The sequence below is a fragment of the Ambystoma mexicanum genome, chromosome 1p (assembly GCF_040938575.1).
Source record: "Ambystoma mexicanum isolate Mex_15411 chromosome 1p, UKY_AmexF1_1, whole genome shotgun sequence".
NCBI classification, from domain to species: Eukaryota; Metazoa; Chordata; class Amphibia; order Caudata; family Ambystomatidae; genus Ambystoma; species Ambystoma mexicanum.
The window spans coordinates 1,097,183,922-1,097,211,408 of NC_090921.1; the positions used below are offsets into that span (position 1 = coordinate 1,097,183,922).

The 27,487-nt window shown below is 47.7% G+C and overlaps 1 protein-coding gene across 1 annotated transcript in view; it reads left to right on the forward strand.

The window, feature by feature from the left end:
- The first annotated feature begins 1,743 nt into the window (after positions 1–1,743).
- Positions 1,744–27,487, forward strand: part of LOC138448603 (E3 ubiquitin-protein ligase TRIM39-like) — a 229,041-nt gene continuing 203,297 nt past the window's right edge. Inside the window, exon 1 of the mRNA XM_069604704.1 lies at positions 1,744–2,218. Within this exon, the coding sequence (XP_069460805.1) occupies positions 1,817–2,218 (402 nt within the window). The 5' untranslated portion in view covers positions 1,744–1,816. The remainder of the gene's footprint in view (positions 2,219–27,487) is intronic.

Below are 27,487 nucleotides of genomic sequence, written 5' to 3' on the forward strand. Positions count from 1 at the left end.
GGTAGAGGAGGCACGCAAGTGGGGCTGCAAGCACCTGGTGGGAGATTTAAAAGCTCTGGTGCACTTTTGTTTTTTTACATTTCCCAAGCTAAACGCACATCAAGAAGGGCACACGGACCAATGGGCTGCAGGGAGGGAGGGAGGCAACATGAACCACAACGGGGATGGTAGAAAACAAGGCCACAAAAACAAACAAAATGGAACACATACATGGCAAGTATGGGGCGCATTCCATTAGGGGAGCTATGGCGCCTAAGGCCTATAACGCAGGAGCTAGGTTGGAGGACAACCTAAGGGCAGCAGACTGGTCTAGGGAGTTGACATTTAAGCAATTTTATTTCAGACCAATAGAAGAGATGTCTGTGTTGGTGGTAGGTCAATACAAATGACCAAAAAGGGTCCTCTTTTTTGTTACTGGGGGCTCTGTGGATGAGGACAAAGATACTGAAGTAAGGCAAACAATATCCACAGGTAGCTACCCAGGTTTGGTGGTAGGTAAGCTTTAAACAAGCATAATCCGAGCCTCCGGTCTTGACATAGAATACTGATTTTCCATACTAACGTTATAAAAAGTCAAGATTCTATTAATGACACAGAGGCGAAAGATTATCCCACCCGAGTAATCGTTATATGGAAATGTAATGTAGTTTGTTATTTGTTGTTGAGAACTTGTGGCAGACTTGTGACGCATATGACCTAAGAGATACTAAAGTGGTACAGTTTAAAGGTGACTTAACGATTACCCACCCTATTACAGCTAGACTCAGCTTGTTGTTTGATTACTTTACAGGAACTGAGGTGAAGAACACAGGAGCATGAGTAGGAACAGAAAGTTGAGGATAAAGACCATGTTTACCGGTTGCGGCGCAGAAGTTAAAGTTGGAGACAGACAAAGAAAGAGGAAGGTCACAGGAATGTAGAGGAAGATAGGGAACATGGTGTGACGTGATTGGCTAGAAGTTGACTACACAAAAAAGACTATGGGCCTCATTGGAACCCTGGCGTCCGCGAAATGAACAGTGCCGGTAAGGGACCAGCACCGTTCATTCTGGGCCGCCTCATTATAAGGTCTGCTGCGTGTCCCGCTCAGGACGCCTGGCCAGACCAGGCGTCCTTGGCGGGACCTGCTAGCAGACCAGGATGCTAACAACGGGCCCGTCATTAACGTGGGCAATTACCGGTTCCGCCAAGGTCGGCCTGACCCGGTTATTTCCCATTTCTGGCCTCTGGTAAAAAATCATTACCGGTGGCACCGCCAGGGTCGTAATAAGGCCCTATATCTGGGAAATGTTGTTTTTTGGATGTGTAATTTTTTATATGAGTTGTAATTGTTATATGCTGCTGGAGTTTTAAGTAAAGGGACAAAGCATAATCCTTTGCCTCTGTGTATTTAATAGAATCTTGACATTCTATAACGTTAGTATGGAAAATCAGTATTTTCCCCCAGTCCAAAACTTTCCAGGTCCCCTGCCAGTACCGTCTTCACACATGTGCACAATCATTCCTTACAAAAAGATTCTCTCTTCCAAACAGGCCCTGCATATTTGTTTGGAAACAGGATGTGCTGTTTTGCCAAAACACTGAGAAGAAATGCATTAAAATGCAATAAATTACAACGTCTAAAAAGCGGTAAACAAGCAGCAGCTAGGAGGCGCGCACTATTACTGCCTACGGGAGTGGTGACATTTATATGGCGTGTGTAAAACGCATGTCAGCAGAAGGGGAGTATCCGGAATTAGAAACGCCGCCCTCCCTCTCGTGGATCCAGTTGCGGAGCGAGAACTGAAACCGCTTCCCGAGTGCCTGTAGCGCAGCCATGGCAGTGGTGAACCTCCTGGCCGAGGTGACCTGCTCCATTTGCCTGGAGTACTTCACAGACCCGGTGGCTGTGCAGTGCGGGCACAGCTTCTGCCGCGCCTGCATTAGCCAGTACTGCAAGGGGCTTCAGAGCGGCGCCTCCTGCCCCGAGTGCAGGCAGGACTTCGAGCAGGGCGACTTCAGGCCCAGCAGGCAGCTGGCCAAGGTGGTGGACATCTCCAGGCAGCTGAGCCTCAAGCTGAAGCTGCGGAGCGAGGAGGGGCAGTGCGACGAGCACGAGGAAAAGCTGAAGCTCTTCTGCGAGGACGACCAGCGAGCCATCTGTGTGGTGTGCCGGGAGTCCAGGGACCACCGCTCCCACCGTGTGGTGACCATCCTGGAGTCCGTGCAGGAGTACAAGGTAACGCGGGCGCTTAGCTCGACGCCGCGCCCTCACGCAAATGCACGCACGCAGAGCCGCGCTTCACTGGAGACCCGCCATCTTGCAATTCCAGCCCTTTACTAGTATTTACTTTACTTTAATTTGATAAAGAATAATTTCAAGAAGAATGGCGGCATCCAGTGACATCATATTCCCTGGCGCTGCCCTTATAAAACAGGTTGTACAGTCAACTGCCCAGCTACTCACAGCATTTATAGGTACAGTAATAAAGCGGCAGGTGCGTGCACATCATTTGGCATGTATTGGCATCATATGTGCAGGTGCATGCACTACTTGTCTGGTGTTGGTATTTGCGAAGGTACTTCAACATTCTCTTGCACTTCTACCATATGACGTTGGCATCTTATACAAAGCCTTGTCAATAGATGCCCAGGTACTGGTGTGATTTGCTATGTACACCCATCACATGCCATGTTACACCACGTGGCAGGTTTTGCCATCATATACCGAGGCAATTCCATCAGTTGCCAAGTATTGCCATCACCTGCCCATGCAGTGGCTGTTGTGTATTAGGATTGCCAAAATGTGCCTATGTTGCGCCATTGACAAGTATTACCATGAAAAACTGTGATACTTTGCCCATATTCCATTCTTTGCCATTGCATGCCCGACACTTAGTATGGTGCGTTATGCTATCCTATCCCTATGTCCTCCAACATTTTGCCAGATTTTGACCTCATCTGACTAGGTGCTGATACGATATGGGAGACTTGCCAATAAATGGCCAGGTACTGCCAGCATTTAAAAGTTATTGCTGTGAATTGCTGCGGTACTACCGCCACATACCAGATTGTACCATTTTATGCCCCGGTACTTCCACCTTGTCGCAGATTTTGCCATCAAATATTTAGTCGACCCCACCGTACTAAGTATAGACATCAAAAGGGCAATGTTTGCACTATTTTCCATGAACTGCCATCATATGCCCAGGTACTCCTAATATAGGTAACAGGATAACGACCACTTGTGCCACACACTTAGTTTATAGTAAATGTCCAATCATACATTAATTCTCAAAAAAGGAACACTGGTCCATTTTCAATATAAATAGTCTTTACTTGTCAGCCAACACGTGTTTCCCTTTCCAGGGCAGCCTGTGGGAGGCAAAGGGAAGGAGTGGATGCAGTGGTGGTGAAATAAGGCAAGTAGGCGGTTGGGGGAAGAAAAAAATAAATAAAAAGGGGACGGAGGGTGGGGGGAAGATGGTGGTGGGGGTAGCCGGCCGTTAGGCACCTTGGAAGACAGTATTGCACTGGCGATTCAAGCCCGCGTTCCTAGCCATTTTTTGGCTGGCTCCTCCCTCCCGGGTCCTAACGGATGATAACAGGAAATCATTCCCTGTAGAAGAAAATGGATTTGAGGCAGGGTTTACTTTCGCAGCCGGTGCATGTCATTTGCCACAGTTGGCCAGTGTTTTAGATCAGTGTACACTCTCCAAATCCAATTCACATGGACCACCCCCTCCCATTGCCAAAGACCTGAGGGTGGTTCCGGGTTTTCTTCCCCTCATGAGTTCAAAAGGGGACCTTCCCATGCTTACTGACGGAGTTCTGCGGTATGCCGCTAAATACTCCGAAACAACCTCCTGCCAGTCCAGTCCATTCGCCAAAGCTAATTGCATAGCACCTTTAATGGTACCGTTTGCTCTTTCTACCAGGCCATTTGCACTGGGGTTATACAAAGCCGTGCAATGGTGTTCCACACCGCACCGTACCAAAAACTCCTTCATGGCTCCAGAGGTAAACTGTACCCCGTTGTCCGTAACCAAAACAGCAGGTATACCTTCCTTATCAAAGATCTTTTTTTTAAATTCAATGACACAATCAGAGGTGACTCTTCCAAATACCGCCACCTCAATCCACCTGGAAGTGTAATCCGCAAAAACCTGCATTCTGGCTGCAAGCATTCAAAAGGACCCATGATATCTAGAGCTACCATAGACCAAACTGCAGTGGGAACCTCTACAGGATGAACCGGCTGGGGATCGACCACCTTGCTTTTATCGGTAATGGCACAAGCATGGCAGTCCTTCACCACTGCCTCAACATCCCGATCCATAGAGGGCCACCAGTACTCCTCCCGCAGCCTCCTCTTGGTCAATGAACACCCTAGGTGTCCCACATGAGCCAATTCCACAATCTTACTTCTTTTTAAAAAAAACTTTCTTTATTGAATTTCAACAAATAAGTACACATAACACCCCATATAACAGATTAACAAGAGCCCAGTTCACCACTCCCTTGGCCAGGAGGGAAACACAACTCTTTAAGTAAATAAACTCACGTTATTAAAATCAGATTCATGCGTGCACCATAGTTGCCATCCTGTGCCTCTCTCAGCAGAGGAGAATTCCAAATAGGGCCAGTTCAGATAGTCTTGCACATCACCACTGAAATAGTTTATTTATATATATATCCTTGGGGGAAACAAAACAAAACATTTTTTGTGGTGATCCCACCTATACACGCTCTGAAGCAGGTGCAGGGGTCTGGGAAGTCGAGGCATTGTCTATGAGATATTGCCGGAAAGGAGGCCAATAGTCGAATGGGCGGCTGATGAGGGGGAGGGTAGAGGCAAATCTGGTTTTTCGCTGTTCAGACTGACTCATGACTTCCAACCACTTCAGGAATGTAGGAGGGTTGGATTTCCCCCATGTTTTGGCTACTGGGTATCTGGCCACTACTGAAGCCATACCCAGCAGTCTTATCTCACTGCGGTTGCTGCCCTCAGTCAGGGCTAAAAGCCAAAGCTTCAGAGAGTATTCCCTCTGCAAGGACAGCATACGTATCATTGCATCTTCCACCTCTTTCCAAAAAGGTCTAATGCGGGGGCAGCACCAGGCAACATGGTAGAAGGTAGCGGCTCGCATCCCATACCTCTTACAGGTTGGGGAACTAGCATTGAAGAATTTGCTAAGGGCAGCAGGAGAGTAGTAAATCTGATGAAGAAATTTGTAGTGATTCATCCTATAGCGAGAGGTTATGGATATGTAGCGAGACTGAATACAAATAGCTTTCCACTGATCATCACTCAGCGATTCCCCCAAGTCAGTTTCCCATATTCCCTTATACCTGTGGGTTAGAATACTCCTCCCATTTCTAAGCAGTTTATAAATTGCAGACACTAGCTTCTGGGGGGATGAAGGATGCAAGATGTAGCACTGAGCAGGATGGGGAGTGGGAGCAAGCGGGAACTCAGGCCATTTATTTTTCAAAATACCCATAAGCCTGTAGTAGTACAGTAGAGTCAGGGCGTTATGCGCACCCTTTATCCTAAGTTCCTCCAAGGTCCCAAAAAGGGTATCTCGCACCACATCACCCAGAGAATGTACCCCCAGAGCCCGGAAGTGTTCCTTAAAGGATTTTTCATGTGTCAGTGAGACCCTGACAATGTTGTAAATTGGGAATGTAGATAAATAGTATGGAGAGGAGTCTAATAGGCGTCCTATCTCATCCCAAACTCTGCAGGTTATAGCCAATGGTTGAACCTCACCTTTGGGGACGGTCTCGCGAGTACCCCATAATAGGCCCAGTAGGTTATCCGGTGCGCAGATAGCCTTAGCCAAGTGTGAATGAGGCGATTCAGGGTTAGGGGCAACCCATCCCGCAATATATTGTGCCTGGGCGGCTAGATAGTAAAGATACATGTCTGGATACTCCAAGCTGCCTTGTTCGTAGGGCCTTGTAAGAGTGGAGTAAGCTAGCCTTGGTTGTTTCCCAGCCCAGACCAACCTCGTTAGCATCTTTCGGACCCGAGACCAGTATTGCGCATGGGGCCAGACAGGCACATTGCTATATATATATATATACAAAAACTTAGGGAGAATTACCATTTTCGTTAAAGTGATACGAGCCGCCTGAGATATAGGAAGTAGTAACCATGCCTCCACCCTCTGCTCTAGGGTCTCCAAAACATGCACGTAATTGTCCTTGTACAGGATGACATGTACGGTGGATATTATAATACCTAAATATCGTATCTTCTGGGGGCACCAGCGAAACTCGTCGCCTATATCGGACTGTTGCACACTACGGGTTATGGGAAGTACTCACAATCCTACTTCTTAAACACACCAGAGGCACCAACTTGACACCTCTAGACACACCCCATGGGCCTTCAGGCAACTCATCCAGCACTTGGATATAGCCCTTGCCTTCAGGTCTATCCTTGACAGCCTCCCAGCCCTTGCGGAGACCCTCTCTGATCCAACTCAATTTTATATCAGTGTCGCTCTCCGCATCCCACACAGACTTATCCACAGTGGGAATGACACAAGCAATCTGACACTCCAATAGCACCTCCTCTTCTTTCACAACCTCTCCACCATGACAACTAGCCTGCTCCAGAACAAGAAGCCGTGATAAACAGTCAGCTACCACATTTATTTTTCCGGGAACGTACTGCATAGTGAAATTGTATTCTTGCAATTCCACAGACCACGTAGCAATTCTTGGAGATTCCACTACTACGCCCCGGTGGAAAACACCTGCACCAGGGGTTTGTGATCTGTCCTAACCACATATGGAATTCCCCAAAGAAATGTCCTAAAATGTTTTGAGGACCAAGCCACAGCCAAAGCCTCCCTCTCAATTACGGAATATCTTTTCTCAGCTTCTCTCAATGTCCTAGACGCAAATGCCACAGGTTTGCGCTCCCCTTCAATCCATTGCTCCAAAACCGCACCCAGCCCCATCTCACTGGCATCCACAGTGAGTATGGTTTTGTATTTGGGGTCAAATGACCTTAGACATGGAGCATTCTCCACATCATTCTTGACCGCCACAAACTCCTCATCGCACTTATCGGACCACACAAACCTAGCAGATTTCTTCATCAAAGCCCTCATAGCCTTGGTCTTCTCAGAATAATTAGGTATGAATTTTACATAATACTCTGCTAGACCCAGAAATGCCCTCAACTGATCCTTGTAAATTGGAACAGGAGTATTTTTCAACATCAGCACCAGTCCTGCCTTTGGACTAACTCCTTCAACACTAAGGGTATGACCCAAATACGTTACCTTGTCCACCCCAACTTGACATTTGGACAATTTCACTGTAAGACCTTTTTCTTTTAACACTTTCATCACATCACAGACTCTGATATCATGCTCCTCCCTGCAAGCACCCCACACCAAAATATCATCTTGGAAATAACACACCTCATGCAGCCCCCCAAACAACTCTTGCATCAAACGTTGAAACACAGCTGATGCCGAAGCAAGCCCGAAAGGCATATGACAAAATCGGTATGCCCCAAACAGAGTCACAAAAGAAGTAAGTGGCCTGGAGTCAATATGGAAATCAACCTGGTGGTATGCAGCAGACAAATCGAAGTGGAAAAACCTGTTGCCTTGCCCAGGGTCAACAGTAGTTCATTAATGTTTGGCAACGGATGGCGATCAATCCAAATACTTGAATTCAATTCTCTGAGGTCCACACACATCCTAATGTTTGCATCCCCTTTTTTGACCAAAACCACTGGGAATAACCATTCCGAACCCTCGATGGGCTCAATGACCCCTGCCTCCTCCAATTTGTCCAGCTCTTCTTTTAAGCCATCCCTTGCCAACACTGGGACGCTTCTCACTTTATGCACCTTAGGTACCACCCCCTTCTTTAGGATAATGTGATGGGCAAACCCTTTCAGTTTACCCAAGGTATCGGAAAACACCTCAGGAAATTCTGCCTAAGTGATTCTGATGTCAACTGTCCACACCCTCCCTCCAAAATACTGAGTACAGGGACCTATTTTCCTGGGTGTATCACCATACCTAAAGCCGTTTGTTCATCCCAACCCAGGATACTTGTACCCTTGTGTGCTACATACAGTTTGCCAGTGGCCTGCTGGCCCTTGAATTTGAAATTGGACGAATCGTAACCCAAGACTTCGATGGGATTTTGTCCATAAGCACTGGGGCTGATATCAGCCGCATACAAAGCCGAAATCTCCTTTCCCAATTTTTCCACATAAACCTCTCGAGCCACCAAGGTGTATGGTGACCCTGAATCAACCAGCATGTCCAAAGGATGATCATTTACCAACACTGAAACCCATGGACCTTTGCAAGAGTTCCCTCCCACATGCAATATTACACCTTGTTCAGGTTTAATGACAGATCCAGCCTCCTGAATTAAAGCACACCCCTCAGATGCCACATTGGCCACAACATTGAACCTGCACATACGAGCATAATGGCCATTTCGCCTGCATTTTCTACATTCCACATTCACCGCAGGGCTAGTCAGTAGAATGACTAGCCCAACCACATTTTTTACAAGACTCCTTCGTCTTTGACCATCTCTCCCCTTGATTGTCATTTATTTAACCCTTTTTCTTATTGTCCATACCACTGCCCCTGTTTTGAGGCGAAACAGCTTGAATCCCGTCTCCAGAGCTCTCCTTTCCGGTGACAATCTGTACACTAGCTCTGGAGGCTTTGATAGCTCTAGCAATCTCTACAACTTTCTCCATGGGCGGATCACTTTCAATCAACAGTCTTTCCCTAATCTTCTGGCTACTCGACTTCATCATTATCTGGTCTCTAATGTACTCATCTAGGTTCCCAGAAAATCTGCAAGTAGCCATCAAAGTGCGCAGTGCTGTCACATAAGCATCAATAGACTCCCCAGAGCCTTGTGCCCTGGAAAAGAACTTCTACCGCTCAATTTCCTCAATGCAGTTTCATATGCGCTGACCACCCTCTCCCCTTCACTGCCACCGGGAACCATCACCTCCTCACCCGGCAAATGGCGGAAGACCCGTAACCCTTCAGTGCCGATACAGTTCAACAGCGCTGCCTCCATTTCATCGTCATTAAACTTTGTTCCACCAGCTGCCCTCAAATATACCTTAAATGAATCAACCCATTGATCCCAAGGGGCAGCAGGTTCACCAGGTGTCGGTAGAAATGCTGGTGGAGGTCTCGCCGCAGTGTGTAGCATGGTTACACACCAGGACAGAAGTGGCCGGTTGTGTAAGTATCTAGATTTAGCTCACCCCTCACTGCGGTTGAATATGTTCTCACCTGATGTACAATATGCAACGTACTTCAAATGAAACTTGCACCAACTCCAGTCACCCAAAAACGGCGACACGCCCAAACCTGAGGCAACAGCAGTGCTTAGGGTAATCAGGATCCCCTTTTTAGCTGCGTCACTTCCACAAGGAGACCTGGCAGCACTTGCGCCGGTTCTAACGCTGGCCCAGCCACTTTGCAATTAAAAAATAAAACGTGTTTTCTCCGGCTCCGCCCAGGATTTACTTCCCAGCTGTATCCTGGTTGGACAGCGCAGAGCGGCGAATCACTCCTCCTCCATGTCTCCTCCGGCTCCGCCCAGGATTCCTTCCCAGCTGTAGCCTGGTTGGACAGCACAAAGCGTCCCCAGCTTCTCACACCCGGAAGAAGGGAAACAACAATGCTCACGGCTGCGGTCCAGGGCACAGCTGATTGCCTCATCTCCGGCGCCCTCAACCCGAACAGTAGTCGAGGGGGGGGCCCAATGCGCGCAGTAGTCAATGGGGTTAGGTGTGCACACCCAGCAACGGTCGTGCCTCAGGACACGTTGTGATACGAGCCGTACACCAATGTGCAGCCGCTCCCTCCTGAGAGCCGCACTCCGCACCCAGGCCTGGCGGGCTGCCGTGGTCCACCAAGTAGCGTAAAAAAGGCTCCTCACATAATTCCGCTCTGACCTGCCGCCAACTTCCCAGGGTTGGTGCACCGCCCCCAGACCTGGCGGACTGCTGCGGCCTGTAAGGGCAGCCCTGGATACCCCAGGTGGTCGCTGCCGCAAACTGCTGCACAGCCTTAGTTCCAGGGCCCAGTCGGTTCCTTCTCCCTCCTGTTGGCAGAGCCACGTAGCAGGACGCCGATTACCCCGCACGCATGGGGACGGAGGTCCAGCTCGTTGCCAGTGAAATAAGCTGACACGGTAAGTGAAGAACAGCTTTATTTACTGGACCCCCAGAGCAGGCACCGCTCTCGGAGAAAACATAAACCAACTGGCTTGTGTGGAATGTTGATTCCTAAACACAGAACAACATTCCACACGCGCCACATACATAAGCCATTACAACAAAATCCTTTAACAAAGTGTAACCCTGTCTGACCCATGAATTCTACCAGTGGTGCCCAGCTGGTCCCTAAATATACTATTTCTACATTAGGGGATATCAAGTGCAAATATAGATGGTGCCACAATCCACGGTCCTAACCTGGCTGAAATATTTCATACTGCGTGAACTGGAAAGCAACAACAGTAGCATCATTGGACCATAACCTGTTCAATAAACAATGATTCTGCACCTTTTCTTGTATCGTACTACTGGGTATGTATGGAGTAGAACTGTCCCACCAGCACACAATGGGCCTGTCTCATTACAAGTTTGGCAGTGTGGTAAAAAATGTGGCAACGATTCCGCTACCATCACTTTTGTTGGGCAGTAAATGAATTACTGCCACTTTTACTACACTGCCAAATTCAGAGTTTTGAACTTAAAGTGAAGAATCTACCCCTGGGGGGATACTGGAGGCCAATCCTCCAGTTCAAGGCCAAAAATTGGCATATTTACTGTGGCAGATGTACTGTGGTAAATCTGTACAAAATCCCACTGGGGTCATATAGATGCCAAAAATGTGGATTTACACCGCCTTAGCACCACTTCCGATCCGACATTAATTTTGCAGGACCAAGTGGCGGTAACAGTAAATTATTTTTTTCACTCATTTTGAAGAATTACCATGAAATGTGTGTCAAACTCCTAATGAGGCCCAATGTCTTGTAACTTTCTGCATAATAATACCTCCTGCATTTCAGAGCACTGTGCCCCCGTTGACTTATCGCTATGCTAAAGTGGAGCCAGCGATTTGTGGCATGTGATTCTCCCATGTTAATCTTAATAATAAAGTATGAGTGCCTTGTAGACGATAAAGGAAGACCAGACCGTAAATCGACATTTTGTTCAACTTTGCCAGTGTCCTGCCTAAGTTATAGTGATATACTTTGTCAAAGTCAGCATTCTTCTTAGCTCTCAGGTATTGACATGAGTCGGTAGTGACCTTCCTTGGTAAGTCGTCTAGCCCAACTCGCAAGAAACCAGGTAACAGATATAATACTAATTTGGACCAGTTAATTGAAAGACCAGCAACTGTGTCATCCTGTTCAATGGACCTTAAAATACTGCGTAGAATGATGATGGGCTGCACCATATTTTAGCAATAATCCTGCGTTCTATGGGCTTCAACAGCCGGTACCTGCACAGGGCCCAAGTTACAGACCCAGGCAAAGCAAGGGCCTTAAAGCTGGGCCCCAGTGCCATTACCGGACCAGGGAAGGCCACAGAACGTGGGATCATTGCTATTAGAACCCCAAGGACATCCCTGGAGGTTCTAATAGCAATAGCAAAAGAAAAACGCCCGGGCTGCTTTATTTGCAGCATGGCTGGGGAGAGTCAGAGTTGCCATGGAAATGGAAGGCGGGGCTCCTCTCTGAGCCCCTCTTCCATTTCCAATGCTTCAACAGGAAGCTGTGCGGCCCGGTCAGAGGAGCCCAGAAGGTAAGGAGATTTTGAGGGGATGGGATGGAGTGAAGGGAGGGCATGGCAGGGTTGGGTTGGGGTTGGTGGGAGGAAGAGGAGGAGGGAAAAAAGCAGCACTGAGTGCAGCGACCACTTAGGTAGCTCCAAACCCAGACTTGGATCAGTAGATTCAGCCCGGGTTTGGAGCTATCTGGTTGCCACACCCACCGAGGGTGCTAAATAATAAGATATCATCCCCATGCAGTGATGTAACTTGATTAATTCCTGCCACATGTATAACCTGATTGGCGAAGTTGCCCCTCAGTTTACAAGCTAAAGTTTCCATAATAAGTGCAATTGAAAGGGGTAATAAAGGGCAACCCATTCTGGTACCCCACTTATAGGGAACTGTGCTGATATATGGCCATTCGCCCTAACTCCTGCAAGTGGTCTATTATATAACAGAGCAAGCCATTTCAGCATCTTTGAATCAAACCAAATTGCTGGAGTGTCAAGTTCATAACTTCCCAATCCACAGAATCAAAGGCTTTTTCGCAATCCAAACTGGCCATAGCACAATCCGTGGGACTACTGTAGACCAGGTATAGAAACTGAAAAAAAACTACTTCAGCCGAGGAACGAATCCTGCCTGGTCTTCAGCAACTAGTTAGGCCACATTCCTGGAGTGAGTGCCTTTAAGTCAGTATTTATTAATGCGAGCAGTTTGTAAGAGCCACATTTAGCTATGTTCTGTTATTTTATGTTTGTATAGCACCTACTGCCACTGTTATGGCTGTGAAGCGCTGTGGGGTGGAAAGCCCTTCAGAAGACTGTAGTCTGTGCAAACATGAAAACAAAAAGAGCATTACTTTGCATGCAAATACTAATTAGAATTAGGAGACTATTCAATTACTAGCAGAGATGACTAGTTAAAGAAATTATTAAAATCATGCAGAGTGCTGTATTCAGGCGCATAGATGATTGCTCTGTCAGTGACTATGTGACAGCTGGATCATATTTTTCGTGAGGCTCAGCTGTGTTCTATGGGTTGCAACGCAAGAGGGGGAATGGGTATTATAAATCATTTATCAACTCCTAGGGCAACTGTCTACAGTCGAGGGCCCTGCTGTACTTTATATGCAGAATATATGCACACTGAATAAGATGGAGTCACATGTAAATTACATGCTCAATTGTCAGATATGTCAAAGATACATTCAATGCATGCCCGCTTGTTGGTACCATCAGGTTATTGCAATGCAAATGTTTTATACTGGACAGATTTGTGATAGCGGTCATACATAGTCTTCTGTAGAGACAAATAATGCTGCATCCTCCATGCCATCTCAAATCTCCAAGCGTGCCTGTGCCCTAGTGAAAAACAGTTGCCATCAGCCCCCATCCTCCCCACCTGACTCCCTATATATCCATTTCCCACCCGGTGGAGTCCTGTGTGCCTGACTTCGGGCTAGTGGGGATTCCAGTGAAATATCATGCTCCTGTTGAGAGCCTGCAATCCCCCTTGGACCTCCACAGCATCAGTGCTTTGGGTCTGGTTAGCCGCTGATGTGAGACAGTGCTACAGATGAGAGCTTAGTCGTGTCTCGGTTAGTATTTCTGTGTTCATGGCCAGGCCTGTGGTGGTCATCTGTCAGGGCCTTGGGGGGTTGTGTGTGTAGTGCAAAGCAGTAGGAGATCTTAGAGGAGAGAAGGTTAGACAGGGGGACAGGGCAATAGGCCTTCAAAGGCTAAACCACCTGCAACTCTTCACTCCCACCTCTGGCCTCTTGCATGCAGGTCCCATTTCACTAGCTTACCCTGCCCCTGTCGATCCTTCTCCTCTCTCCATCTCACATCGATACATTGCATCCTCTCAAAACAAGCATCTGCGAGTTGGCAGTTGAGGGGCAAGGGGAAGTCTGTAAACTCCAGTCAATTACCATAAGCTTCTCAGTCAATGGGATGGGAGAGGTTGCACCAGGATAGTGTGGGAGATTTGGAAGGCTGTAGTGAGGGGAGTGTCAATAAGAAAGGGCTCTTATTGGAAGAGGAGGGAACAGGAATGCATAACGACACTAGGTGAATCGGTTAAGACTCTGGAAGAGATATACATAATAAACCCATCCCCGGATACCTGATGAGAATTCAATAGAGCTAAATATTAGCGTAAAAACATATTTATGGGGCGAGTTCAAGTGTCATTCTGACCAGATTCTGGAGGGGAGTGAATGGAACAGTCACTGTGGACTTACTTAGATTAAGGGCAACCAACATTAGACATTTTTAAGTGCAGGTAGGAGAAATTGGCCAGCTGTGTTAGAGATGACTACCACAATTACCGAGGTGGTGGTTAGGAGTACTGTACATTCACTAAAGAATAATAAAGCTCTGGGTCCTGAAGGGTTTCCCAGAGCACCATAAGCAAGGAAAAGAATAGCTATCTCCACAGATGACCATTCTATATAACTCTTCACTGCCCCCTGGGACACTCCCGGCCACCATAAGACAGCCCATTATTTCCCTCCTCCTGAAGACATGTACCAACCCTTTTCCCTGTTAAATACAGATGTCAAGCTTCTTAGTAAAACACTTTCTGAAACAGCACAGGGATGAATACAGCAGGTAATCCATGTAGACCAGGTGGGCTTAATGAGTGTCTGCACTTTCTCTGACCATCTTCATTGACTAATGCACCTTAGTCACAATTCAGGGAGATTGGGAGGTTCCCCAGGACTTGTTTCTATCGACACAGAAAACGCATTTGACTGAGTTGAATGCTCCTTTCTCAGGCAGTACCATAACAGGTTTGAGTTCCCTTCTACTTTTGTATCCTGGGGAATGACATTATGTGAGTGTCCACTGGCACATCTGAACACGAGTAATATTAGATCAACAAGGGGGACCGGCGCGGGGTGTCCCCTGTGCCTGTGTCTCTTTGCTATTGCTGTGGGACCCTTGGCGATTAGGATTAGATCACCCGAGGAGTAGAGGGGATGATGCTGGGCAGCTCGGAGACCAAGGTGCTGCCTTGCGCTGATCATATCTTGCTTAGGCTTAAGGATACTGACACTAGTCACCCCTAGATTTTAGAAGTGACAGAAAGATACGGTAGTCATTCATGATATACACTAATCTTGCTCTGGGGTGGGGGAGGGCTTAGAGTACTCTGAAGAATTTGGGGATAGGGAATCCATCAGCCCCGAGATATCTGGGGTTAACTCTTCATAGGAACTTGACCACCTTCGTGAAGACTGGCTTTGACTCACTCTGGGAGAAAATGGGAGAATATTTTCGGAAATGGGCTTCTTGGCAACTCTCCCTAACGGGCAGAGTATCTTTGTTTACAGTGATTACTGCTCCATGTATACATCATCTCTTTAGTAGAATTCCCTTGAAAGTGCCCAGTAAATATTTCAGAATTCTGGAAAGTAGATTTGTATATTTCCTGTGGGTGGGTGGGGCTGAGGCGACAACGAGAATTAAGCTTCAGAATATATGTTTGCGGGTTCCACATCTAAAATAATACATGTGTTAAATTGGTCAACTAGCAAGAATGTAGGTTGCTGGCCCTGAAAGACCACCTGGGGTGACATGTGAAGCTATACTACCACATTCCTTTGACACAGTGCAATAGATAGGGGGTCCAGAGCCCTGTCCTGTTGCAGCCCAGAGAGGCGTGGTCAGCCAATCACAGGTATTTCATTCTATGTCATATAGCTCCCCAATTTGGTTCAACGAACAGTTTAAGGTGGGAGGGCAACTCTTTGCCTGTAAGAGGTGCATGTGTCTCCATTTTATGCAGTGTGCATATATTCTGCATGTAAAGTACAGCAGGGCCCTCGACTGTAGACAGTTGCCCTAGGGTTTGATAAACCAATTATATAATACCCGTTCCCCTCTTGGGTTGCAACCCATAGAATACAGCTGAGCCCTACGAGAAATATGGTCCAGCTGTCACATAGTCACTGACAGAGCAATCATCTATGCGCCTGAATACAGCACTCGGCATGCTTTTTTATAATTTTTTTAACTAGCTATCTCTGCTAGTGTTTGAATAGTTTCCTAATTCTAATTACTATTTGCATGCAAAGTAATGCTCTTTTTGTTTCCATGTTTGCACTGACTACGGTCTTCCGAAGGCCTTTCCACCCCACAGCGCTTCACAGCCGTAACAGTGGCAGTAGGTGCTATAAACACATCAAATAGCAAAACATAACTAAATGCGCCTCTTACAAACCGCTGTCATTAATAAATACTGACTTTAGAGCATTCTCTCCAGGATTGTGGCCTGGCTAGTTTTGTACAAGCGTAGTTGCTGAAGACCAGGCAGGATTCATCACTTCGGCTGAAGTCGTTTTTTTTCAATGTTGTGGGGTGAATTCAAACTGCTACAGGAACATGAAATAAGGCGGGGAAGCATGCTCTCGGCCATACCTACACGCCTCGTATTAAGACACTGCAAACAGAATAGCAAAGCTGAAATAATGATCAGACGTAAGGTTGGCTGTTGCAGCTTATTAAAACGTGCTTATGAGAGGCGACAGCACGGATGTTTCGGCCCGATCCCTAGTAGTGTAGTTTTAAGGTGGTTGAGAATAAACTTGTGATTCTGGTTCAAGGAGAGCGGATTCTGATTTGTTGTCGAGCGGTCAAATAAGTTCTACGATATGTACTTTGTTTTTTAATGCAAATGGCTTGGACGATGGACGGGGATGGGCGGGTAGGAGGAGGTGACCAATGCTATGCGTTATATTGCTATATACATTCATTTTTAAAAACCTAAATAAACATATTTTATAAAAAATACTTTCACCGTGTATTTAAAGTTTATTTGAAAACCACTTTCACTGTGTACCAGAAAATAACACTAGGTGGCACTCTAGCACTAGGTTTGAAGCAGAATATGACATATTTTTTGTAAAGCGCCGGGATGTATGTGTTAACAGTGCTTACAATGGTTGCGAATGTTGACTGTCCTACTGGTTTCTCCTACGCCCTGCCATCAGGGAATGAACATGACTAGATATATAAAGCACAGCGTTGGCCATGCCAGTGGCCTCTAGTGCTTAGATTTGGCAGAATTCCGACATAGGCCTTACACATTCAGTTCTATAGGAAGCATTGGCAAAGCCAAATGGTTGTGGGATGTTCCATTTATTTGTGGTGTAACCTGCATATGGGTGCGCTGCATTGCATAGTGGGTTGACGTGTGCTTTGGGGTTTTTGCGTCATTGTGTGTTTGATATGCACCTGTGTGGTCCTATCCTTGCCCAATGCTAGTATTTTATATTTGCCAAACCGTAGTAACCCCAGAGTGCCTACGCTTGTACAAAAGGTTGCATTTTGTGCCCCCGCCACGGGGTATGTAGACTGTATTATGTGGAGAATGGATAAAGGGAAGGCAGCAGAGTAAAAGAAAATTGCATAACAATAAGAGGCGACCAGCGAGAGGAAAGGTTAGTCTGATAAGAGGAGGGGAATGTCTGTGAACGCTTGGGTTCCGGATGCTCGAAAACCATGGTACGTGTAAGGTCAAAGGTGTCCGTAGATAAGGGATACATCACTTGAAGCCAATCCTCATACAATATAATAAAAGGCCAAACATGTTTGTCCGATGCAGTCATGCACAGTAGAGACTGCCAGCGTCACCTATTGTCATTGCTAGGGAGACAATGCAATTAATATCTCTGACTAAACAAACACGAGCGCAGCAATACGGGGGCTGCCAAGCTAAGATGTCACCAGCCACCAAGTCCAGGCTAGACAGTGCAATAGGTGAATGTGAACGAAACATGGGGAACATCTGCCCTCCTGGTGGCTGTGCAAGCCGTGGCACCATTGTATGAATTGTACATCACGTGGTTGAGTAAACCCTTTAATGGATACCCAATAGATTATGTCCAATTACGTGTACATAGAGGTGGGGGCAACATCAACACACACGCCAAAATATGAATTGCTGCTGTGGCTAGTTATAATTGAATTTTGTAGGGCTTTTGGCCTCTATAAAGGCAACATTTTATTTGGATTACCCCATTCCTGCACACCTGATTACATTTATTCACATGCCTTCTGGCATCATGTGATTAATGCCTCTTCACTCCCCCAAAACCCCATAGGGGTTTTTCCAGTTCCATTAAAATATGGGTACGTTCTACTTATTAAAATACCTAGTCTTGACCTACTGGAAAGTGCTAATCGTCCTATCTCTGACTTTTCATTTTTGGGCAAATTGCTTGAAAAATGTGCACAGTTTAACTTCTCCAGCATTTATCCAAACACACTCACTTGCGGTCCGCTCCTGTCAGAATCGGAAACTACCACCCCCGAAAGCTCCTCACCTGACTCCTTAGAGGAATCCTCCTGGGTAGATGTCTTTGGTCTTCTTCTCCCCTCCTTCTTGATCTCCTGCGGGTCTTCGTCCGTCTTGGTGTTCTTCCTTCCCTTTTTGTCCTTCTTGCGCTCGTAGAGATAGGGACGAGCTCCGCTTGAGGCCACCCTGACAGTGGTAGGAACAAGCTGTCAGGTGGACCCAGGGGAGCCAGTCCCATAATGCCAGGGAAAAAGCCAGTGACGGCAGAAAAAACCCTGTTAGATGGCGAGTCCTTGCTGGCAGGGAGTGCGTTGGAAGTGGAGGAGGCCGGTGAATAGTATACAGTAACAGTACTTGAATCCAAGTAGTACCGGACGAGGTAGACTGATGTCGAAAAGGATTGGAAGAGGGTCCACTGCGATCCAAGGAAGGCAAAGGCGGAGACTGCACACGAGCAGTTAGGAGGGAAGGTAAGGCTATAATGCAGGTAAGAGTGAGTGAGAGAGGGAGAGAGAGAGAGCTGGTACAGGAGAGCGAGAGAGAGTGGAGAATGAGAGAGCGAACAGAAGTGGGAGCGAGCAAGGAGGGGAGAGAGAGAGTAATAGTAAGGGAGAGCGAGCGGGAGCAAAAGCGGATGAACAAGAGTAAGGAATCAAGCGCCAGGGAGAGAGAGAGCAAGCGGGAGCGAAAGCGGGAATCAAGCGCTACGGAGAGAGAGAGAGCAAGCCGGAGAGAAATAGCGAAGGGGCGCGAAGGAAAGCTTTACAGTACGGAACCTCGTACAAAAGGAAAGAGCCGAGAAACAAGAAAGGCCGAAGCGGGCTGAGTACTAGGTAGAAAAAGTATCAAAGGACCAAGCTCAAGGAGCGCACTGCAGGCGAAGTTAGCGAAAGGCTGACAATGCGAGTTGCAACGCACAGCGTTGTGGGCGTGGCTACCCTTTAAAGGAAAATGACCAAAAAGACTAAAACGGTAAGGACCGCAAGGTGCCTAAGTAAGCCTCCATCTTTTCCACAGTGTCCAGGGACGCGTTGTGACAGTATGCCCCCTTCTCATCTGGGATCCCCCGGGCTTACCCGGATGAAGGCGGTGAAAAAGACGTAACAAGCGAGGGGCATGAATGTGGCTTCTAGGTTCCCAGGTACGCTCTGCAGTGGAGTACCCCTTCCAATGTACCAGGTACTGAACTGTACCATGTCTGTAGCGAGAATCCACCAGCCTCTCCACCTCGTATTCCTCAGGTTCTGGATTATCGGGAATTGATGAGCGTGGCACTGTCCGACCATGCGGATCTGATAGATAGGCCTTGAGAAGGGACGAGTGGAACACAGGATGGATGCGTTTCATACTGTGAGGAAGTTTCAGGCGAAAGGCCACCAGATTGATCTGTGCGGAAATGGGGAAAGGCCCAAAGAATCTGGCAGAAAACTTCCCTGAGTGTAACCAGCGTGGCAAGAATTTAGTGGACAACCAAACTTTAGTGCCAACAGTCCATTTGGGGTTTTGAGATCTCTTCCTGTCAGCGTACTTCTTTTGAAGCTCCCTGCTAGTCTCCAAGTTCTTCTTAGCCTCCCCTTGTATACGTCTTAGTTCACTAAGCCTTTGGTCAACCGCAGGGACAGCAGTCGATGGTATACCGACCAAGGGAATATGCATGGGATGAAAGCCATAGGAGAAAAAGAATGGACTGATTCCTAGGGAAGAGTGTACTGTATTATTGTAGGCGAATTCCGCCGTGGAGAGAAAAGACTTCCAACTCTCCTGTTCTTGACCACAGAAACAACGAAGGTACTGTTCTAAAGTGGAGTTCAGATGCTCAGTTTGTCCGTTGCTCTGGGGGTGATAACCAGAAGAGAGAGCTCTACTGATTCCCAGAGTCTTGCACAGTGTAGACCAGAAACGAGAAGTGAATTGAGATCCTCTGTCGGAAACAATAGTTTGGGGTAGACTGTGAAGCCTAACCACATCTCTCAGAAAAACCTCAGCTAATTATGGAGCCGATGGTAGGCCAGGTAGAGGAGAAAAGTGTGCCATATTACTCAGGGAATCTACGGTAACCATGATGGCGGTAGAACCCATAGAGAGAGGAAGATCCACAATAAAATCAGTAGAAATGTGTTCCCAAGGACGTGCTGGCAAAGGTCCTTGTTGAAGGAGACCCAAAGGGCGATGCATAGAGGGCTTACTGGAGGCGCAAATAGGACATGCGGCTACATAAGCCTTTACATCCTTGGCTAAAGTGGGCCACCAGAAATACCTTGATACCAAATTGGTCGTGGCTCCTTGCTCCTTGTGGCCAGCAGAAGGTAGATCGTGACACCAAGACTTTGCTTGAATTTGAAGCTCTTTAGACGGAAGGAACAGAGTGTCCTTGTAGAAATACACTGTCCCTCTTTTCTCCAATGAGGACAGACGGTCGTTGGGTATCTGGGTAGAACTAGTTGTACGTTCAACCTCTTGTAGAAATGAATTGACCGCCCCTAATATCCTTTTCCCCGAAAGAATCTCTTCAGGTTTGTGTCCGTCTACTGGGCATTCTTCTCCTAGGCTCCGGGATAAGGCATCAGCCAACACGTTCTCCTTCCCTGGAAGATACGTGATGTCAAAGTCAAATTGGGAGAAGAAATATACCCACCGGGCATGTCTGGAATTGGACACTCCATTTGTTGGTTTACCTTAAGGTTCCTAAGATCCGTTCTCACCAGAAATGGATGGGCAGCCCCCTGTAACAGATGTCTCCATTCGACACAAGCCTGGCGGATGGCCAACAATTCCCGTTCCAATACCGAGTAGTTTCTTTCACTCGGGGTGAGTGTCCGGGAGTAGTACGCCACCGGGTGTTCGATACCATCATTACCAGACTGTAATAAGGCTGCTCCTATGGCACCTCCAGAGGTGTCTGTTTCAACTACAAAAGGAAGGGACTGATTGGGTTGAATGAGGATGGGCGCAGTGGTGAAGGCTTCTTTGAGTACCTGGAAAGCTTGTTCTGCCTTCGAGTCCCATACAAATTCTTGACCCTTCTTAAGTAGATTGGTAATGGGTAGCACGATCTCCGAAAAATTTGGGATAAAGCGTCTGTAAAAATTCGAGAGACCCAAGAACCTCTGTATATCCTTAGGGCTGCTGGGAGTGGGCTATAGAAGTACCGCCTTCACCTTTCCCGGGATCCATCTGAACTCCTTCTTTGGAGAGAATAAAGCCTAGGTAGGGAACAGACGAGGATTCGAAGATGCACTTTTCTGCCTTTAACAATAGATGATTCTCTTGTAGTCTTCTTAACACTTGCTCAACGTGTCTGTGGTGTTCAGCCGGAGAAAAAGAGAAGACGAGAATGTCGTCAAGATAGACTACTACAAAAGAGTATAGCAGGTCTGAGAATATCTTGTCCACAAACTGTTGGAAAACCGCCGGGGCGTTTACCAGTCCGAAGGGCATCCCTCGATATTCAAAGTGTCCCAGAGGAGTTCTGAAGGCGGTTTTCCACTCATCTCCCTCCTTGATTCTCAACAAATGATAGGCACCTCGAAGGTCGAGTTTGGTGAAGATGTTAGCCCCTTCAACTGCTTCCAGTACTTCCTTTATAAGAGGCATGGGATATCTGTCTCTTATAGTCATACTGTTCAAACCTCGATAATCAATACACGGTCTCAATTCGGAGGTCCCTTTCTTGGGTACAAAGAACATAGATGCTCCGGCAGAGGAGCATGACTCTCTGATGAGACCGTTCTGAAGGTTTGCATCCAGATATTCCTTAAGGGCCCTTCTTTCTGGGAGAGACATGGGATACATTCGGCCGAAAGGAACGGAAGCACCTGGTTTTAACTCAATGGAGCAGTCTTCAGGCCGATGAGGAGGTAAAGAGCGTGGTAATTCGTCTTCAAAAAGTTCAGTGTATTGTTGGTAGAGGAGCGGCACCGTCTGCACCACTGAGGCGGACTTAGGAGTAGGGATTCCCTTACCAGGAACCGGATTGGTCTGGAGAAGGCAGGAAGCAGTACAGAAAGAAGATGAAAAGCATATAGTGTTGGCAGACCAGTCTATAGTAGGATTATGCTTACGTAGCCATGGTATACCCAGTATTATTGGAAAGTGTGCGGCTCTTATCACATCGAACACAATCTGTTCTTGGTGTTGAAAAAGAAGCATAGTAGCGGGTATGGTTTCTTGTACAATGGGCCCGGAGGAGAGTGGAGTTCCATCCACTCCTTCCACTGGTAAGGAACAGCTCTTTTGTAGAAAAGGCACCCCCTGATCTTGAGCCCACTGGACATCGATGAAATTACCCGCAGCACCACAGTCCAATATAGCCAAGACCTTGACGGTGGGATTGGGCTCAAAAGTGAGATGAATGGTGAACACCAACAATCTGTTATCATCTTCTATAGCCTTCTGACAAGTAAGGTTGCAGGGATTGATCGTCTCTGCCCGGTTCTTATCCCTGCTCAAGACCGAGGAGAAGCGTTTCCCGAACGTCTTGGAGGTACTTCGGGGCAGTTCCGGAGCAAATGCTTAGAAGATCCACAGTACATGCAGAGACCCAGATCTCTACGTCTCTTTCTCTCCTCTGGAGTCAGGGGGCCTCTAGTAGTTCCGATCTGCATCGGTTCTTCAGTCTGGCTCCGATTAGGAAGAGGAACTGGAGTAGTACTGGCAGAAGGAAGGTTTCGGAACCTCCTCCTTTCTTGTCTTCGTTCTTGAAGTCGGTATTCCAGCTGAAGAGTCAGAGTCACTAGTTCTTGGAAGGAGGTCGGACGAGCCACTCTGGCTAGCTCGTCTTTGAGATCGTCATGGAGTCCCCGACGAAAGAGGGTTTGTTGAGCAGAGTCTGGCCATCCTGCATCCTTTGCCAGTCTGATGAAAGCAGAAGCAAAAGTTTGAACATCTTGATTCCCTTGACGAATGTCCAAGAGGGCTTCATAAGAGGAAAACTGAACCTCAGGCCTGTCGAATCTGGCTCTCATCTGTTGGGTAAACAGGGAATAATCGTTAACTGCTGGATCGGATTGGGATATCAACGGGGTGGCCCAAGCCAAGGCGTTTCCGACGAGATTAGCAACAAGGAAACCAATCTTGGACCTGTCTAGTTCGTAGGCCTTCGGTCTAAAAGAGAAATAGACCATGCAAGCATCCAGGAATTCCTTCAAATGCTTTGGATTGCCATCATATTTTCCAAAAGAGAATGACTGTAGAGGCAAGTCGCCCCGAGTATCATCTCGTACTGCGATCTGTTGTCGTAGACTGACATTTTCGGTTCGGAGATTCTGTACTTCAGTCTGAAGGCCTTGGATAGCAGCTACCATCTCCTGGATCTGTTCTAGGGAGGCCATGTTGACTTGTGGGCGTTGCAAACTGTCAGAATCGGAAACTACCACCCCCGAAAGCTCCTCACCTGACTCCTTAGAGGAATCCTCCTGGGTAGATGTCTTTGGTCTTCTTCTCTCCTCCTTCTTGATCTCCTGCGGGTCTTCGTCCGTCTTGGTGTTCTTCCTTCCCTTTTTGTCCTTGCGCTTGTAGAGATAGGGACGAGCTCCGCTTGAGGCCACCCTGACAGTGGTAGGAACAAGCTGTCAGGTGGACCCAGGGGAGCCAGTCCCGTAATGCCAGGGAAAAAGCCAGTGACGGCAGAAAAAACCCTGTTAGATGGCGAGTCCTTGCTGGCAGGGAGTGCGTTGGAAGTGGAGGAGGCCGGTGAATAGTATACAGTAACAGTACTTGAATCCAAGTAGTACCGGACGAGGTAGACTGATGTCGAAAAGGATTGGAAGAGGGTCCACTGCGATCCAAGGAAGGCAAAGGCGGAGACTGCACTAGAGCAGTTAGGAGGGAAGGTAAGGCTATAATGCAGGTAAGAGTGAGAGAGGGAGAGAGAGAGAGCTGGTACAGGAGAGCGAGAGAGAGTGGAGAATGAGAGAGCGAACAGAAGTGGGAGCGAGCAAGGAGGGGAGAGAGAGAGTAATAGTAAGGGAGAGCGAGCGGGAGCAAAAGCGGATGAACAAGAGTAAGGAATCAAGCGCCAGGGAGAGAGAGAGCAAGCGGGAGCGAAAGCGGTTGAACAAGAGTAAGGAATCAAACGCCAGGGAGAGAGAGAGCAAGCGGGAGCGAAAGCGGGAATCAAGCGCCAGGGAGAGAGAGAGAGCAAGCCAGAGAGAAATAGCGAAGGGGCGCGAAGGAAAGCTTTACAGTACGGAACCTCGTACAAAAGGAAAGAGCCGAGAAACAGGGAAGGCCGAAGCGGGCTGAGTACTAGGTAGAAAAAGTATCAAAGGACCAAGCTCAAGGAGCGGCACTGCAGGCGAAGTTAGCGAAAGGCTGACAATGCGAGTTGCAACGCACAGCGTTGTAGGCGTGGCTACCCTTTAAAGGAAAAGGACCAAAAATACTAGAACAGTAAGGACCGCAAGGTGCCTAAGTAAGCCTCCATCTTTTCCACAGTGTCCAGGGACGCGTTATGACAGCTCCATCCAGCTTCCTTCCTTTGTGTAGCAGTGCTGGATGCCGGTGCTGCTTGTCCTGCTAGTCGCTCTGCGGCCTTTTACACACTCAGCCATGGGGCTCCTCATGGGGCTAGCTAGTTCTGCCCTGGCCAGGTTCTTTTATTTTCTGCATAATCGTATGCAGTTTGTGCAGTTTATGCATGCTAGGCCCATCCACCTGTCCATGCATTGTGGCAGGGTAAAGTGCGGCAAATTAAGTGTGTGGCCGCTTAATTTGCATTTGACAACATCACAGGAAGTGACATCACAAGATAATAACCCCTACGTATGTAGGCAGCAGTGAAAACATGGTAATCCGAGAGGAGAATTTCCAATAACTACACTAGCAAAGTATAAAAGGTACCCACCTTTTAAGCCCAACAATTTATAATGAAATATTCCAAAGAAAACAAAATCCAAACATGAGATGTGCGCTTTAATGGCACTTTTATGTGTTCTTGTGGGTAAGCGCCTGCATTGGAAACATGACATCCTGGTGTGAAATCCTAGTAGCGGAAACCATGAGCAAGCAAACTTGTTATAATGCTGGCCTCAAAAACACACAACAGGGGTTGCGTTCACTTGTTGAAAAAAGTGGGCGGACGTGTCCACCCACATGTATCGACTTGTGCCCTGAAAATCAGTACAGGCCCAGAACCAGAGAAAATATCCCCTCGAGTCTCCAGTCCAGGATGACAACTTCTTGTCACATCCTTGGTAAATATTCATGGCTCACTTGCACGCTTCATATACAATTTGAGGAAAATGGTACATTTTAAACTCTTTTTGGCCCGGTAAATATAAACATGTGGAAATAAGGCAAATATCTAAAATGGTTTTGTGCAATATGTTTAATTGTGCTGGAGCAAGGCACAGGTTGTAGGCAGCTAACTGCTGCTTTGCATGTGCTTTCAAAATAAAAATGCCCCTTTGCAGTTCTTAACACAACAATGGTCTCTTCAGTAGGCTCTCAGTAGAATGCACCCACTTTAAACGCTCTGCTATAAGAAAGAAAGTGATCAGCAGTGCTTGCCCGACAGTCTATTGGCCGCTGGGGGGAGTGGAGGGGGTTTGTCGCCCCAGAATTGCTGCAGGAGGTTGGCAGGTGTTAAGTTACCTCGCAAGAAGAAAGAAAAGAAACCTCGAGGGAGAACAGCTTTTGAAAAAGATTTGGCTTCAAGCTTCCCCGTCATCATGCAGGCTGCAGTGTGTGCCCCCTCTGTGCTCAGAGTGTACTGCAGCAAACTTATGGACTCTGAGCACACGGCCCATGCGGGGCCCTAGCAGGCTCACATGCTGCACACGGCATCCAGAGGTTTGCACATGTCACTCCTGTTTGGATTTCTCTCCATTGGCTCCCTGTTCACTCCAGGTCACTGTTGAAGATTGGCTGCAACGTCCATTAGGCGCTGGGTATGGGCCAGCCATCTTGTTTGGCTGATAAGATGCGTATTTCCAGTGGTTCCAGCCACACTACGATTGCTGGCATTTTATATCTAGATACTCATTGCTTCAAACGTTTCTTCTACTCTGCACAGCTTCTGCTCCTTGGGCTTAGAACACTTTACCGTCTCCAATGACTTCTCGTTGATTTCAGAAAGCTTTCCAAACACATTTTTTTAACTTGCAGGCTGATTCATGGAATTAATGTGTGCTGAAATTTTCGGCGCAAGCCTGCAAAAGCGTGCTAAAGCGTGTGAATCGCAGTGCCAGTTTGAAAATCGCAGCGAACACCCGCACACAGCGATTCATGGAAGTCCGTGCGCGTTTAAATCCCAGGATTTCTGCGTGGCGCACGCTGGCGCACACGTCTCCAAACAGCGTGCGCTACGCGCACAGCAAAATCGCACATAGCGCGGCGCACACAACAAAAGTAGGAGGAACAGGGGGCGTGACACGCGGAATGGGGAACAACGTGTGAAAATGTGGGCGTCACGGGGAAGTACAGGAGGCAAATGCGCGGAACGCCCACACGCACGTTCAAAACACGTATTCATGGAACCGAACGGGGCTAACGCGTGTGCCAAAAAAGACGCGCTAATCCGGAAATACGTACGCCAGCAGGAAGCAGGCGTACGTGGACCTGCGCAGCATAGAAGTGCGTGCAAATAACAAACAAGCTCAGACGCCAGGATGAATATACCGTTCCTAGCAGCAGTGGTCGTGGGATACCGCAGGAGGAGGAGGAGGATAGTCAGGCCCAGAATTTTCACACCCAGAACCAGCCTTTTTGGGATGCCTGATGACCAGGTGTATGGGAGGTACAGGTTTCCACCTCACATAATACTCAACCTGGTGAGTGAGTGGGAGGATGACCTCACATCACCCACCCTGTGCTCCCAAGCACTCCGCCCCCTGGAGAAGGTCCTCAATGTACTGCACTTCTTGGCCACTGCTATAGTGGGGGGGGGTGTGTCACAGGCCACGCAGTCACGCTGCCTACACCAGGTCTTGGCCATCATGACTGCAGGCCCATCAGTCCGCAGGCACATATACCTTCCCAGAACACCTGCAGAAAGGCAGGCTGCCGTCCAGGATTTCTACAGGGTGGCACAATTCCCCAAAGTCCTAGGTACCATTGATTGCACCCATGTGGCTCTACGTGCCCCCAGGGCATCAGAGCACATCTATAGAAACCGCAAGCACTGGCATTCCATCAACGTGCAGGTAGTATGTGATGCCAAGGGAATCATCACCTCAGTATATGCCAACTATCCAGGGTCCACCATGACAGTTTTATTTACAGAATGTCAACCCTAAACCGGGACCTAGAAGCTGGGCGATAAATGCCACAGCACATGCATGCATGTCAGATACTGAGTAATGTCACAACCCCACTAATGGTACCCATCACCACCTCCCCAGGGCACAGTGCCTACCCTCTGAGCACCCACATGATGACGCCAATTTGGAACCCCA